At 42.7% G+C, this 13,928-nt stretch overlaps 1 protein-coding gene across 6 annotated transcripts in view; it reads right to left on the reverse strand.

The window, feature by feature from the left end:
- fam114a2 (family with sequence similarity 114 member A2) overlaps nucleotides 1–13,928 on the reverse strand; it is a 35,738-nt gene that overhangs the window by 21,570 nt on the left and 240 nt on the right. Inside the window, exons 1-4 of one of the 6 annotated variants that reach the window (XM_060837235.1) lie at nucleotides 13,706–13,726; nucleotides 4,635–4,743; nucleotides 958–1,289; nucleotides 166–265 (exon numbers count right to left, since the gene is read on the reverse strand). In XM_060837235.1, the coding sequence (XP_060693218.1) occupies nucleotides 166–265; nucleotides 958–1,278 (421 nt within the window). In that variant the 5' untranslated portion in view covers nucleotides 1,279–1,289; nucleotides 4,635–4,743; nucleotides 13,706–13,726. Of the gene's footprint in view, nucleotides 1–165; nucleotides 266–957; nucleotides 1,290–4,634; nucleotides 4,744–13,663; nucleotides 13,881–13,928 lie in introns of those variants that run through there. The other 5 variants (XM_060837234.1, XM_060837232.1, XM_060837233.1 and 2 more) reach the window with 5 other exon arrangements.

Raw genomic sequence — 13,928 nt, forward strand, 5'->3', positions numbered from 1 at the left:
TGCAATAGTTCCACATCATATAAGCTTACTCATTAAACTTAATAACGTTCTCTAATCAGACAGAGATTTTATACTTTCTATGTTTGAAGTATTGCTTCACCTCTCATCAAATGAACTAGAAGTTAATCTGTTCAGAATTATGATTAACAGCAACAGGGAGCTCACCAACAGATGCAACAGTGGCTGTTGCTGTTGTAAGCAATGACTTTCCCCAGTTTCCCCAGGAGGCCCAACTTCCTGTCTCTTGATTAGGGAGATCTTGTACCTGGAAGAGAAATGGAAGAAAGTTACTGCAGCTATTGGATAGTTAGTCATATTTTTCAATATCAGATTGAAATATATAATTACATTTTGTAACTCAAGTAGGCAAAATTATCAAGCACAGTACGAATCCAGACTTGGAGATTAAAATAATTTTTTGTGGAAGTCAATGGATCAAGTTTTCTTGCTGAGTTGGCAGGTTTGTTTCCTGACGTTTTGTCACCATCATCGGTAACATCATCAGTGGGCCTCTGGTGAAGTGTTGGTGTTCTGTCCCACTTTCTATTTGTGTCTTGGTCTCTTAAGGTGGGCGATAAATTTTCTGGTTCTTTTTCAGAGGCTGGTAAATGGGGTCCAGATCGATGTGTTTATTGATGGAGTCCCGGTTTAAATGCAGGCCTCTAGAAATTCCCAATAAACACACAGACTTGGACCCTATTTACCAACCTCTGAGAAAAAGAACCGGAAATGATAGCACCTGCCTTAAGAGACCAAGACACACAAACAGAAAGCAGGACTAAACACCAGCATTTCATCGGAGCTTCACTGATGATGTTACCTAGCATGGTGATGAAATGTCGGAAAACAAACCCGCTAGCTCAGTGAGCAAACTTACAACCTGAACCTTCAACTTGAGCTACAAATCTTCTCAAAAATCACAAGTCAATGAATACTCAAAGCCCTAATGTTGCTTACCTTGTCAGCAACTCCCAAAGGTGGTTGTTCAGATGACCCTGGCTGACTGGATCCTTTTGATTCCGGCCTTTTTCTTGTCCTGTTGACAGACTCCTTCCCCTTACTTGGACTGCTTTCAAGTATGTTTCCAGCAGACCCACACTCCTCATTTTGTACATTGCCTGTCATGCACTTGCCAGTTTCAATCTCAGACCCAGACTCAGAGTGCTGTTCTAAATCAACACCTTGATGATGCTCTTTTTCCCTGGACGTTGAAACACTTCCTTCCAGTGCCACAGATTCTTTATTCATAGATTCATCACTCGTCCCATTATCCTCCATTTTTGATTTATCTGTAAAAGAAATAAATCAATCATTTCCATAACAGCATAAGAAACAGGATCAGGAATAGGTTATCCAGCCCATCAAGCTGTCTCCATTATTTAACCAGATCGTAGCTGAAACCCTTGCTCAATTCCACTTCTCCATCTACAAGATGCATTCGAGAAACTACTAAAGGTCAAACCATCTCGAAGGACAAGGGCAGCCAATACATGGGAATAGCACCATCCGCAAGTTCTTCTCCAAGACACTATCTTGGCTGGTGAATATATCACCATTGCTTCAGTGTTGCCAAGTCAAAATCCTGGATTTGCCTCCCTGACAGCACTGGGTTCTACCTACAGATCATTGAATTCATTGGTTCAAGTGGGCAACTCATCACCATCTTGTCAAGAACAACTAGGGCAGGCAAGGAATGCTCAGCCAGTTATACTCACATCCCATGAGTGAATTCAAAGAAAAGCTTTTGAATCCCTCAAAGCCCAAAAATCTATCACTCTCAAGGTTGAATATAATCATTGCACATGAGCATCCATGTATATCAAAAATTCCAAATATTCATAGCACTTCAGAGAGAAGAAATTTCTCCTCTGCATTCATAAATTGCAAACCCCTTACCCCGAGATAATGGCTAGTTGTAGACTCTTCAACTACAGTCTGGAAAGACCATATAGACTTTTGCATGTGTCAGAGATCACCTTTCTTTCTTCCAGACTCAAATACTAGGCCCATTCTACACATTCTATTTTCATGCGACAGCCTTTTCAGCCTCGAATTAATTTAGCACACTATTGTTGCACCCCTTTAAGCACTCATACCTTGCCTCAAGTAGGAAGACCAAAACTGTACATGGTACTTCACACATTATTTCTACAAGGCCCCATGAAATTTCAAAGCTTCCTTATACAAATACTCTAGCCCCCTACAATAAAGGCGAACATATTATTTAGGATGAAGAACCATCGGATTGAAACATTAACTTTGCTTTCTTCCCACAGATGCTGCAAGACATGCTGAGTTTTGCTTGCGGTTTCTATTTTTGCCTTAATTGCTGACAGTAGATTACTTTCTGCGATGAATTTACAAAAACATCCAGATCCATTTCTGTTTTTTAGCAGCAGCAACTTAAAGGGCGGGAGCTTGGACCAGGGGTCTGTCGGGAGCAATGAGTCATTGATTTGAGTCTTTACGTCTGGCATCAGACAGCAGAGGTTTCTGAGAAAGGAGTGACTTTTTAAAAAATTTCCTTCCAGCTATATAAGTGAGTTTTGTTTCTAAACCTGAGACCCTACCTTTGTAGGGCCTCCCACCCAACCACCTCTAACTTTAACACCAGGGACACATCAGGTAAGCTTCTTTTTTTTATTAAACATTCTGATAAGGGGACTAGCAGGGATGGCAGTGCTGGGAGAGGAATGTTCCTCCTGCATGATGTCTGAGGTGAGGGACGTCATTCGTGTCCCATCCAAGAACATCTGCAGGAAATGCACCCAACTTTTGCTCCTCTGAGATTGCGTTAGGGAACTGGAGTGGGAGTTGGATGAACTTTGGATCATTTGGGAGACAAAGGCTGTGATAGATAAGAGTTATAGGGAAACAGTTACTCTTAGGCACAAAGAAAGTTGGGTAACTGTTCAAAGGGGGTGCGGGAAGAGTCATTGCAGAGATCCCCTGTAGCCATTCCCCTGAAAAACAAGTACACCGTTGGATACTGTTGGGGCCGGGGAACGATGACTTACCAGGGGTATGCAATGGGAACGAGAAGAGTGTTAGTCATTGGGGACTCAATAGTTAGAGGGTCAGATAGAAGGTTTGTTGGGAACAAATGAGGCTCACGGTTGGTGTGTTGCCTCCCAAACGTCAGGGTCTGTGATTTTTCATATAATGTCTTTGGGGTCCTGATGGGAGAGTGTGATCAGCCCCAAGTCATGGTCCACATAGGTACAAATGTCTCAAGAAGAAAGAGAGATAGAGATGTTAGGCAGGATTTCAGTGAACTAGGGTGGAAGCTGACAGCTAACACAAACAGAGTTGTTATCTCTGGATTGTTACCCGTGCCACATGACAGCGAGGCAAGGAATAGGGGGAAGCTATCAGCTGAACATGTAGCTGCAGGGATGATGCAGGAGGGAGGGTTTCAGGAACATGGATAATTGGGGCTCATTTCAGGGAAGGTGGGACCTTTACAGAACAAAGAATGTGATAAAAGAGGGGGGAAGAGTGGCTTTTGTTAGTCAAGGATAGTATAGCTGAAAGAACTTCTGACGAGGAATTGTCTACTGAGGTAGTATGGGCTGAGGTTAGAAAGAGGAGAGGTCACACTGCTGGGAGTTTTTTTTAAAAAAGTAGGCCTTCGCACAGTACCAGGGATGTGGAGGAGAGGATCGGCAAAACAGTTCTAGGTAGGAGTGAAAAGAACAGTGTGGTCATTATGGGGGATTTTAACTTCGCCAACATTGACTGGAAATGCTATAACTCTATGGGGGGGTGGGGTCAATCAAAATGTCAAGCTGGTTTAAAGGAACAGATATTGCATGTCCTTGATAGCTATGTCCCTGTCAGGCAGGGAGGAAATGATAAAGTAAGGGAACTGTGCTTTAATGCAGAAATTACATCTCTTGTTGAGTGGAAGGAGGCGGCTTATGTGACGATGAGATGACATGGTTCAGATGAGGCGATGGAGAGTTACAGGTTAGCTAAGAAAGACTTAGACTGAGAGTTAAGAAGAGTAAAGAGAGGACATGAGCAGTCTTTAGCAGGTAGAATAAAAGAGAACACTAAAGCTTTCTATAGGTATGTGAGGAATAAAGGAATGATTAGGGTAAGAACAGGACCAACCAAAGACAGAAGTGGGAAGTTGTGTGTGGACACTGTGGAGGTTGGAGAGATGCTAAGTGAATATTTCTCATCTGTTCTCACTCAGGAAAAAGGAGAATATTGTAGAGGAGAAGAATGAGGTACAAGATTAGACGAGAAAGAATAGAGGTTAGTAAGGAAGAGGTGTTATCAATTCTAGAAAGAGCAAATATAGACAAGTCCCCTGAGCCAGATGGGATTTATCAGAGGATTCTTTGGGAAGCTAGGGTAGTGGTGTTGGAGCCTTTGGCTTTGATCTCCGAGTAGTCATTGTCTACAAGTTTAGCACCAGAGGACTGGAAGATTGCAAATGTTCTGCCCTTGTTCAAGAAGGGCAGTAGAGAGACCCGGGTAACTATAGACTAATGAGCCTTACGTCTGTTGTAGGAAAAGTTTTGGAAAGGATAATGAGAGATAGGATTTATAATCATCTAGCAAGCAACAATTTAATTTCAGATAGTCAACATGGTTTCAGCAAGGGCAGGTCGTGTCTCACAAACCTCATTGAATTTTTTTGAGAAGGTGACCAAGCATGTGGATGTGGGTAGGGCTGTTGATGTGGTCTACATGGACATCAGTAAAGCCTTTGATAAGGTTCCACGTGGTACGCTGTTGGAGAAAACGCAGAGATGTGGGATTAATGGTGATTTAGCAATTTGGATTAGAAAGTAGTTTTCTATAAGGCGGCAGCGAGTGGTGGTTGATGGAAAATATTCAGCCTGGTGTCCGGTTACTAGTGGTGTGCCACAAGGATCTGTTTTGGGACCTGTGCTGTGCTGTTTTGTCATTTTTTTAAAATATATAAAGTGACTTAGACACTAGTGTACAAATCTGGATTAGTATATCTGTATCCCAGCCCACCACTGAACACGAACACTTCAACTCATGGCCACATCATCTTCCAGTAGCAAACACAGACCTGTCCTTGTACCTTCTTGAAGGAGGACAGTAAATGCATACATCTCTCCTAAATGCTGTCTTATCTTCGTGTTCACGGTCTGAGATAATCTCTGGAATATCACAGGTTTACTTGTCATCACATCATGTGATATTCCAGAATCTCTTTTTTCAGACAGCCACTGAATTTACGTTGTAATCAATGTTTGAGTTCTAAATCTTTTTTTGTTAAGACACTTGTTTGAATTAATGACCCATGGAAACTCTAAAATATTGATATTTTTCATCATGTCTATTTCTAATTTTGTGTTGCATTATTATTTCTTGTGTTTAGTAACTTATCCCACTTGTAATTGGTTTCTTTTAAAATAAATTCATTAGCTCTGGAAGAAAGGATATGACCAATAATGGTGCTGTTGAAAACGGAAGGGGAGCCAGTTCATAACTCCTCACCCATGAATTTGACAATTTGAGGTATCTCATCTGGAATAATACTGAAATGAGAAATGTCACTCAGGATTTGTTTGTAATATCTATTCATGATAGAATGCTTCAACTATGCTTCAGAATAGTTCTAGTGCAGAAGGAGACCATTTTGCCCAGCGTGCATATGGTGGCCTTGTGCCTCTCCCCTTTTTGTGTCTATTAGCATCATATACAATTAGCCAATTGCATTCTGAATATCTCTACTACACTTTCAGGCAGTGCATTGCAGACTCAAATCACTCCTTGTGTGAAAGTTTTTTCTTATTCCATTTCGTTATATTTGTGAATCCCTTTAAATCTTTGCCATTTTGCTCTTGATCCTTTTATGATGAGGTTCTGTTTTTCACCTCCTATTTTATCCAGACTCATGATTTTGAAAATTATCAGATCTCCTCTTAGTTACCTTCTCAAGGAAAACAGTCCTGACTTCTGCAATCCATCCTCATAACTGAGGCTTACTATCCCTGTTTTTACGTCTCTTTATATAACAAACATAAAAAGTTACTTGTATTTTTAAAAACAACATTTCAAACATGGGTAGAGTTCTTCAATTTATTTCATTTGAACTTATAGAATGTATGGATAACTGACTATGCAATGGGAATAACATGTTTGAGAGAAAATCAAAATGAGACAGGATTATAAAAACATTTACACGGTTTGTGTCTTTATCAAAAATAAGCAAATGTCAGACTTTATAATCTTTCCACTTAAAAAAAATTCATAAAATTTAACTTCTATTGATACAGTGCTTTTAACTTAGTTCGATGTGATTTATAGGAGGATTACAAAGCAAGTGTGTTACCTAGGCAAAGGAAGAGTCATTAGGTCAGATGATCAACAGCTGGATAGAAGAGGAAGGTTTCAAGAAGGGTCTCAAAAGAGAAAAAGCAGGGGAGAGCAGTACAGAAGGTATTTCAGTATTAGGTCTCTATAGTAGAAGGCAAGGCCACTATCAATAGTGGGTTTATTAAAACTGGGAATTGGCTTGGCGGCAGAATTGAAGAAACATGGATATTTAAGTGTTTGGAGGGTGGGATGAAATTAGAGATGGGGTGAGTGGGACCAGGGACTGAGTATTACATGTCTCTTCCAGATGTGTGCTCACCCCATTACCCATCCCAAGCTCACTCCCATGTCATAAAGTGGGCTGGTGACAAGGGTCAATTGAGTTTGTTTAAAAACTTTTGTGCATTAGAGGCTTACCGAAATACCAAACCCAAACTGAATAGTTTCCCTTCCAAATTGGATTTCAAAACTCACTCATGACCCAAAACACTTTTTTGACCAGGGTCCAAAGATCCTTGGGCCTTCAACCTGCAGTTAAAAAGATATTCAAACTGCAGTCCCAGCTGAGACTATGAAGGAGCTCTGGAGCTAATAGGCCTACTGCTGTTACTGGCCAAACACAGACCAATGAATCAGAGGGTGGAACTTGCTTCCACTGAGGTGTAGAAGTCTTATTATTCACTAACTGAGTTGACATGCAATGCATTCAGGCTGCAAGACCGACTTATTCGGTGTTGGCTGGATGTTAACTTCCCTTCTGTCTGGTTCGTGTAGGGATTTGAAAAAATTACACTGTTTTAAGGGAAGGTTTTCAGCATTTTTTAAAATTTCAATTGCCATATGATTATATGATCTCTATTTTCTGGGTTTGTGTTCTACTCCATTGGTTTCTGTTCAGCATAAAGTTTATTTCAGGTAGAAATTTCCATCTCCTTTCAAAGAATTTGTTATCTATTCCCAAATAACTTAAAACCTAATAACACCTATTTCAAATAGGTGCATTCAAGTGTTTGAGGAATTCTAAGTCTATCACATTTCAGGTTTTATAGAGTCTACTTGAGCTTCATTATTTATGTGTCTCCAAAGATGTACCCCAAATAGTTTTACGGAGCTATCAGCTAAGGCTTATTCAGTGGTACTTGAATTAAAGGCAGTTGAGAGTTCAAGTTCAAACCAAATAATGAGTACATAATCTGGGCAGACATAATAGTCTACTAAAGAATTGCTACAATATTTAAGTTGTCATCTAAGATGAGAAATTATATCAAGTTCATTTGTGCTCTTGGACAGAAAGAATCTTGTGGCAAAACATGTATGACCAGGTGAATTATCCCTGGGGTTCTGGCCAAAGTTTCCTGTAAATTTTCTTTGTTTACTGAGCAGGTGCTTAAGCACCAAATTTTACCCATAGGCAGTTTAGATTTTAAACATCATAGCTTACAATAGGCTGAAAGTTCGTCCCAAGGAACTGGTTAGTCAACTTATTCTAATGCATATCACATTCCAGATCATAACTTGGCCATATACACGGATTGTACAAGGAAACATTGGCCCTGGCCAAACAAAACTAACATGCACTGCTCATTATGATGTTTATTTAATGGGACACTGTTGTTTATAAATTGGTTGTTGAGTTTCCTAAACTAGCACAGTCACAACCTTGTTATGAACAAATTGGTTATGAAGTGCTTCAGAACATCCTAAGGTTGTGAAATTAAAGACATTCTTTTAAACTTCTGTATTATAATCCAGTTTATTGCAGAAGCAATTAATTTTGCTCCCTTAAAACATTTTATTCTTGGAAAAAAATGCTTACCAAGACTAAACAAAAGCACTAGGCATTAGGGATGGACAATAATGTTGGTCTGGCCAGTGATGATTTTTTAAAATATCATTTATCAGATGAGGGCAAAGGCTACATATTTATGAGATTAAGATTAATCCGATTAAGAATAACTCTTATAAGAATTTTTCCTGCTTTTAGAAGTGATATTCCAAGACTTTGCAGCCTTTGTTGTTATAGAGCTGAGTTATAGATTATAGTCTGGACTCTGAGTTTTTACAAATATATTAAGGACAAAAGGGTAACTAGGGAGAGAATAGGGCCCCTCAAAGATCAGCAAGGCACTCTTTGTGTGGAGCCACAGAAAATGGAGGAGATACTAAATGAATATTTTGCATCATTATTTACTGTGGAAAAGGGATATGAAAGATAAAGACTGAAGGGAAATAGATGGTGACATCTTTCAAAATGTCCAGATTACAGAGGAGGAAGTGCTGGATGTCTTGAAACGGGTAAAAGTGGATAAATGCTCAGGACCTGATCAGGTGTACCCGAGACCTCTGTGGGAAGCCAGAGAAGTGATTACTGGGGCTCTTGCTCAGATATTTATATCATCGATAGTCACAGGTGAAGTGCCGGAAGACTGGTGGTTGACAAACGTGGTGCCACTGTTTAAGAAGGGCAGTAAAGACAAGCCAGGGAACTATAGACCGGTGAGTCTGACCTCAGTGGTGGGCAAGTTGTTGGAGGGAATCCTGAGGGACAGGATGTACATATATTTGGAAAGGCAAGGACTGATTCAGGATAGTCAACATAGCTTGTGAGTGGGAAATCATGTCTCACAAACTTGATTGAGTTTTTCGAAGTAGTAACAAAGGATTGATGAGGGCAGAGCAGAAGATGTGATTTATATGGATTTCAGTAAGACGTTCGACAAGATTCCCCACTGAAGACTGATTAGCAAGGTTAGATCTCATGGAATACAGGGAGAACTAGCCATTTGGACATCGAATTGGCTCAAAGGTTGAAGACAGAGGGTGGTGGTGGAGGGTTGTTTTTCAGACTGGAGGCCTGTGACCAGTGGAGTGCCATAAGGATCGGTGCTGTGTCCTCTACTTTTTATCATTTACATAAATGATTTGGATGCAAGCATAAGAGGTACAGTTAGTAAGTTTGCAGGTGACACCAAAATTGGAGGTGTAGTGGACAGTGAAGAGGGTTACCTCAGATTACAACAGGATCTGGACCAGATGGGCCAAAGGGCTGAGAAGTGGCAGATGGAGTTTAATTCAGATAAATGCGAGGTGCTGCATTTTGGGAAAGCAAATCTTATACACTTAATAGCAAGGTCCTAGGGAGTGTTGCTGAACAAAGAGACCTTGGGGTGTAGGTTCATAGCTCGTTGAAAGTGGAGTCGCAGGTAGATAGGGTAGTGAAGGCGGCGTTTGGTATGCTTTCCTTTATTGGTCAGAGTATTGAGTACAGGAGTTGGGAGGTCACGTTATGGCTGTACGGGACATTGGTTAGACCACTGTTGGAATATTGCATGCAATTCTGGTCTCCTTCCTATCGGAAAGATGTTGTGAAACTTGAAAGGGTTCAGAAAAGATTTACAAGGATGTTGTCAGGGTTGGAGGATTTCAGCTATAGGGAGAGGCTGAACAGGCTGGGGCTGTTTTCCCTGGAGAGTCGGAGGCTGAGGGGTGACCTTATAGAGGTTTACAAAATTATGAGGGGCATAGATAGGATAAATAGATAGTCATTTCCCTGGGGTCAGGGAGACAGAACTAGAGGGCATAGGTTTAGGGTGAGAGGGGAAAGATATATAAAAAAAAAGACCTAAGGGGCAACTTTTTCACGAATGAGCTACCACAGGAAGTGGTGGAGGCTGTACAATTGCAACATTTAAGAGGCATTTGGATGGGTATATGAATAAGAAGGGTTTGGAGGGATACGGGCCAGGTGCTGGTAGGTGGGACTAGATTGGGTTGGGATATCTGGTCGGCATGGACAGGTTGGACCGAAGGGTCTGTTTCCATATTTTACATCTCTATGGCTCTGTATAGGCTAAGAAACAATAGAAATATTTGTTGCAGCACAGATTCAGGGACAAATATAATAAAAAAATCTCTATATGGTGTTCATTAACTGAAGTTTGATCATAAACCGTGAAAGACTGTGGAAATTGGTATACAAAATGGTTGTCATTCAAAGATATTCAGCATAATTTGTTCATTTCAGATCATGTACCAACCCACTTCTGGCCATGTATTCAAAAACCTCATACTACATACCAAGGTCTTGTGATGCACAACATACCTACACCAACAGCATGCTCTGCAGAGCTTAGCTTCACTAGCTCAGACATTTAGTTCATGTGGTGGACTCCTAGACAGCAAAGGCAGTACTCTACAGCAAACTGAACATGAGACTTACATTGTAGAATATCTTAAACTAATAAAAAAAGTCTGAAAACCTGTGTTAGAAAGAGGAGTCAAGTTAAATGGGGGGAAAACCTTGGATCAAACAGAAGTCCGTCATCAAGCAATTTTGACATTTCAAGAGAACAGCGAAAACTGTCGAGTGTGTGTTCAAAATAAACAATTAAAATAGTAACTTTTACATATAAAAACAGGGAATTGAATAAAAGAGTCAGGTTCGAGTTTGTGGTGCTGGAAAAGCATAGCAGGTCAGGCAGCATCCAAGCAGGTAAATTGACGTTTCGGCCAAAAGCCCTTCATCAGGGATGCTTTTGCCCAACACATCGATTTTCCTACTCCTCGGATACTGTCTGATTTGCCGTGCTTTTCCAACGCCACACTCGCAACTCGAATCGCCAGCATCTGCAGTCCTCACTTTTGCCTACAAGAGTCAGGTTGGCATGTTGCATCTTTGTAAAAGACTTCAGTCAGGCTAGCAGCATATTGCATTCAATTCTGATCATCACATTACAGGAAGGATGTGGAGGCTTTGGAGAGGGTGCAGAAAGGAATTGTCGGATTTTCCTGGATTAGAGGGTAAAAAAACCTTGGTTGTTTTCTCTGGAATGGCAGAGGCTGAGGGGAGACTTGATAGAAGTCTATAGAATTATGAGATGCCAAAAAGAGTTGATGGTCAGAATCTTTTCCCCCAGAATTGAAACATCTCAAGTTTGGGACAAAGTTAAAAATCACACCACCCCAGTCCAAAAGGTTTTTTTTCCAGATGCACCAGCTTTCGGAGCACTGCTCCTCCACAACCATCTGATGATGATGGAGAAGAACTCCAGAAGCTAGTACACTAGACACTGACATTTTTTACAAACCCACCGACTCACACAGCTACCTGGATTACACCTCTTCCTACCCTATCTCTTGCAAAAATGCCATCCCGTATTCCCAATTCCTCTGCCTCCGCCGTATCTGCTCCCAGGAGGACCAGTTCCACCATAGAACACACCAGGTGGCCTCCTTCTTTAGAGACCACAATTTCCCTTCCCACGTGGTTAAAGATGCCCTCCAACGCATCTCATCCACATACCACACCTCCGCCCTCAGACCCCACCCCTCCAACCGTAACAAGGACAGAATGCCCCTGGTGCTCACCTTCCACCCTACAAACCTTCACATAAACCAAATCATCCGCCAACACTTCCACCACCTCCAAAAAGACCCCACCACCAGGGATATATTTCCCTCCCCACCCCTTTCCGCCTTCCGCAAAGACCGTTCCCTCCATGACTACCTAGTCAGGTCCACACCCCCCTACGACCCACCCTCCCATCCTGGCACTTTCCCCTGCCACAGCAGGAACTATGAAGCTTGCGCCCACATCACATCCCTCACGTCTATCCAAGGCCCTAAAGGAGCCTACCACATCCATCAAAGTTTTACCTGCACATCCACTAATATCATTTATTGTATCCGTTGCTCCCGATGCTGTCTCCTCTACATTGGGGAGACTGAGCGCTTCCTAGCAGAGCGCTTTAGGGACCATCTCCGAGACACCCGCACCAATCAACCACACCGCCCCGTGGCCCAACATTTCAACTCCCCCTCCCACTCTGCCGAGGACATGGAGGTCCTGGCCTCCTTCACCACCACTGCCTCACCACCAGACGCCTGGAGGAAGAACATCTCATCTTCCACCTCGGAACACTTCAACCCCAGGGCATCAATGTGGACATCAACAGTTTCCTCATGTCCCTTACCCCCATCTCACCCTAGTTTCAAATTTCCCGCTCAGCACTGTCCCCATGACTTGTCCGGACTTGTCCAACCTACCTAGCTCCTTTTCCACCTATCCACTCCACCCTCTCCTCCCTGACCTATCACCTTCATCTCCTCCCCCACTCACCCATTGTACTCTATGCTACTCTCTCCCCACCCGCAACCTCCCTTATCTCTCCATGCTTCCGGCTCCCTGCCTTCATTCCTGATGAAGGGATTTTGCCCGAAATGTCAATTTCGCTGCTGGTTGGATGCTGCCTGAACTGCTGTGCTCTTCCAGCACCACTGATCCAGAATCTGGTTTCCAGCATCTGCAGTCATTGTTTTTACCCCGTTCAAATAAACCTGTTGGTCTATAAACCTGGTATTGCGTAATTTTTAATTTTGCTCACCCCAGTCCAACACCAGCACCTCCAAATCTAACATTAGGGAGCTTGCATTTAAGGCGGGGGGGGGGGGGGGGTCGGGGGAGTTCAAAAGGAGATGCGAGAGGAAAGATTTTTTTTAAAACCCGGAGTGGTAGGAGTCTGGAACACGCTGCCAGTGGTGGCAGAGAGGAGGCAGGTAGACAGGGCGTTTAAGAGACTTTGAGATAAGCACGTGAACATATGGAGGGACATGGATCAAGGGCAGGCAGAAGAGATTATTGCAATTTGGCGTCATGTTCAGTACAACATCCTGGACCGAAGTGCTCGTATCTGTGATGTACTGTTTCATGATAACTGCAAATGTGTTGCTGGTCAAAGCACAGCAGGTTAGGCAGCATCTCAGGAATAGAGAATTCGACGTTTCGAGCATAAGCCCTTCATCAGGAATAAGAGGGAGAGCCAAGCAGGCTGAGATAAAAGGTAGGGAGGAGGGACTAGGGGGAGGGGCGATGGAGGTGGGATAGGTGGAAGGAGGTCAAGGTGAGGGTGATAGGCCGGAGTGGGGTGGGGGCGGAGAGGTCAGGAAGAGGATTGCAGGTTAGGAGGGCGGTGAGTTCGGAGTCCGTGTGGGATCAGTCGGTTCCGTAGATAAAGCGTTTTAAGATAAAGTGGACAAGTTTCCACACTGTAGGGAAACTAATCTAATCTAATGATTTCGATTAATTAAACCTGTTGGACTATAACCTGATGTTGTGTGATTTTTAATCTAATCTAAAGTCGCACCTTTAAATATGACGTTGAATTCAAACTGAGAAAGTCACAGTTTAAATATACCCACTGACACTAGACTGCTGCCCTGGCAGCTCAGACTGGTTGGCAGACATTACCCGCATTTGCTGGTCTCTATTCCGCCCGAGCCCTACACCTAAAACCTCAGAGACCGCACCGAGTGGCCGGTGACTGAGAGCCACATTGACAGCCCGCATCCCCCCTCTCACCTGCCACTTCCCGACCACAACTTGTCTGGCCACGTCACTCACCTTTCACCCAGGAAGCGGTAAGTGGCGTCAGCCGACCGCGTTTGAGATTAGGGTCGGGGGGGTGGGGCCTTGATGCGCACGCGCCAAATCTGTCAGCCCCTTGTTTAGGCATGCGCATAACATTTAGTCTGTTCAGGAGAAAAGGGATTGTAAACTAAATACATTACAGATACTGTTTTAAATCCGAGATTACAGGAATAACAGTAGGTGCACACTGCAGACA

The sequence above is a fragment of the Hemiscyllium ocellatum genome, chromosome 16 (assembly GCF_020745735.1).
Source record: "Hemiscyllium ocellatum isolate sHemOce1 chromosome 16, sHemOce1.pat.X.cur, whole genome shotgun sequence".
Classification (NCBI taxonomy): domain Eukaryota; kingdom Metazoa; phylum Chordata; class Chondrichthyes; order Orectolobiformes; family Hemiscylliidae; genus Hemiscyllium; species Hemiscyllium ocellatum.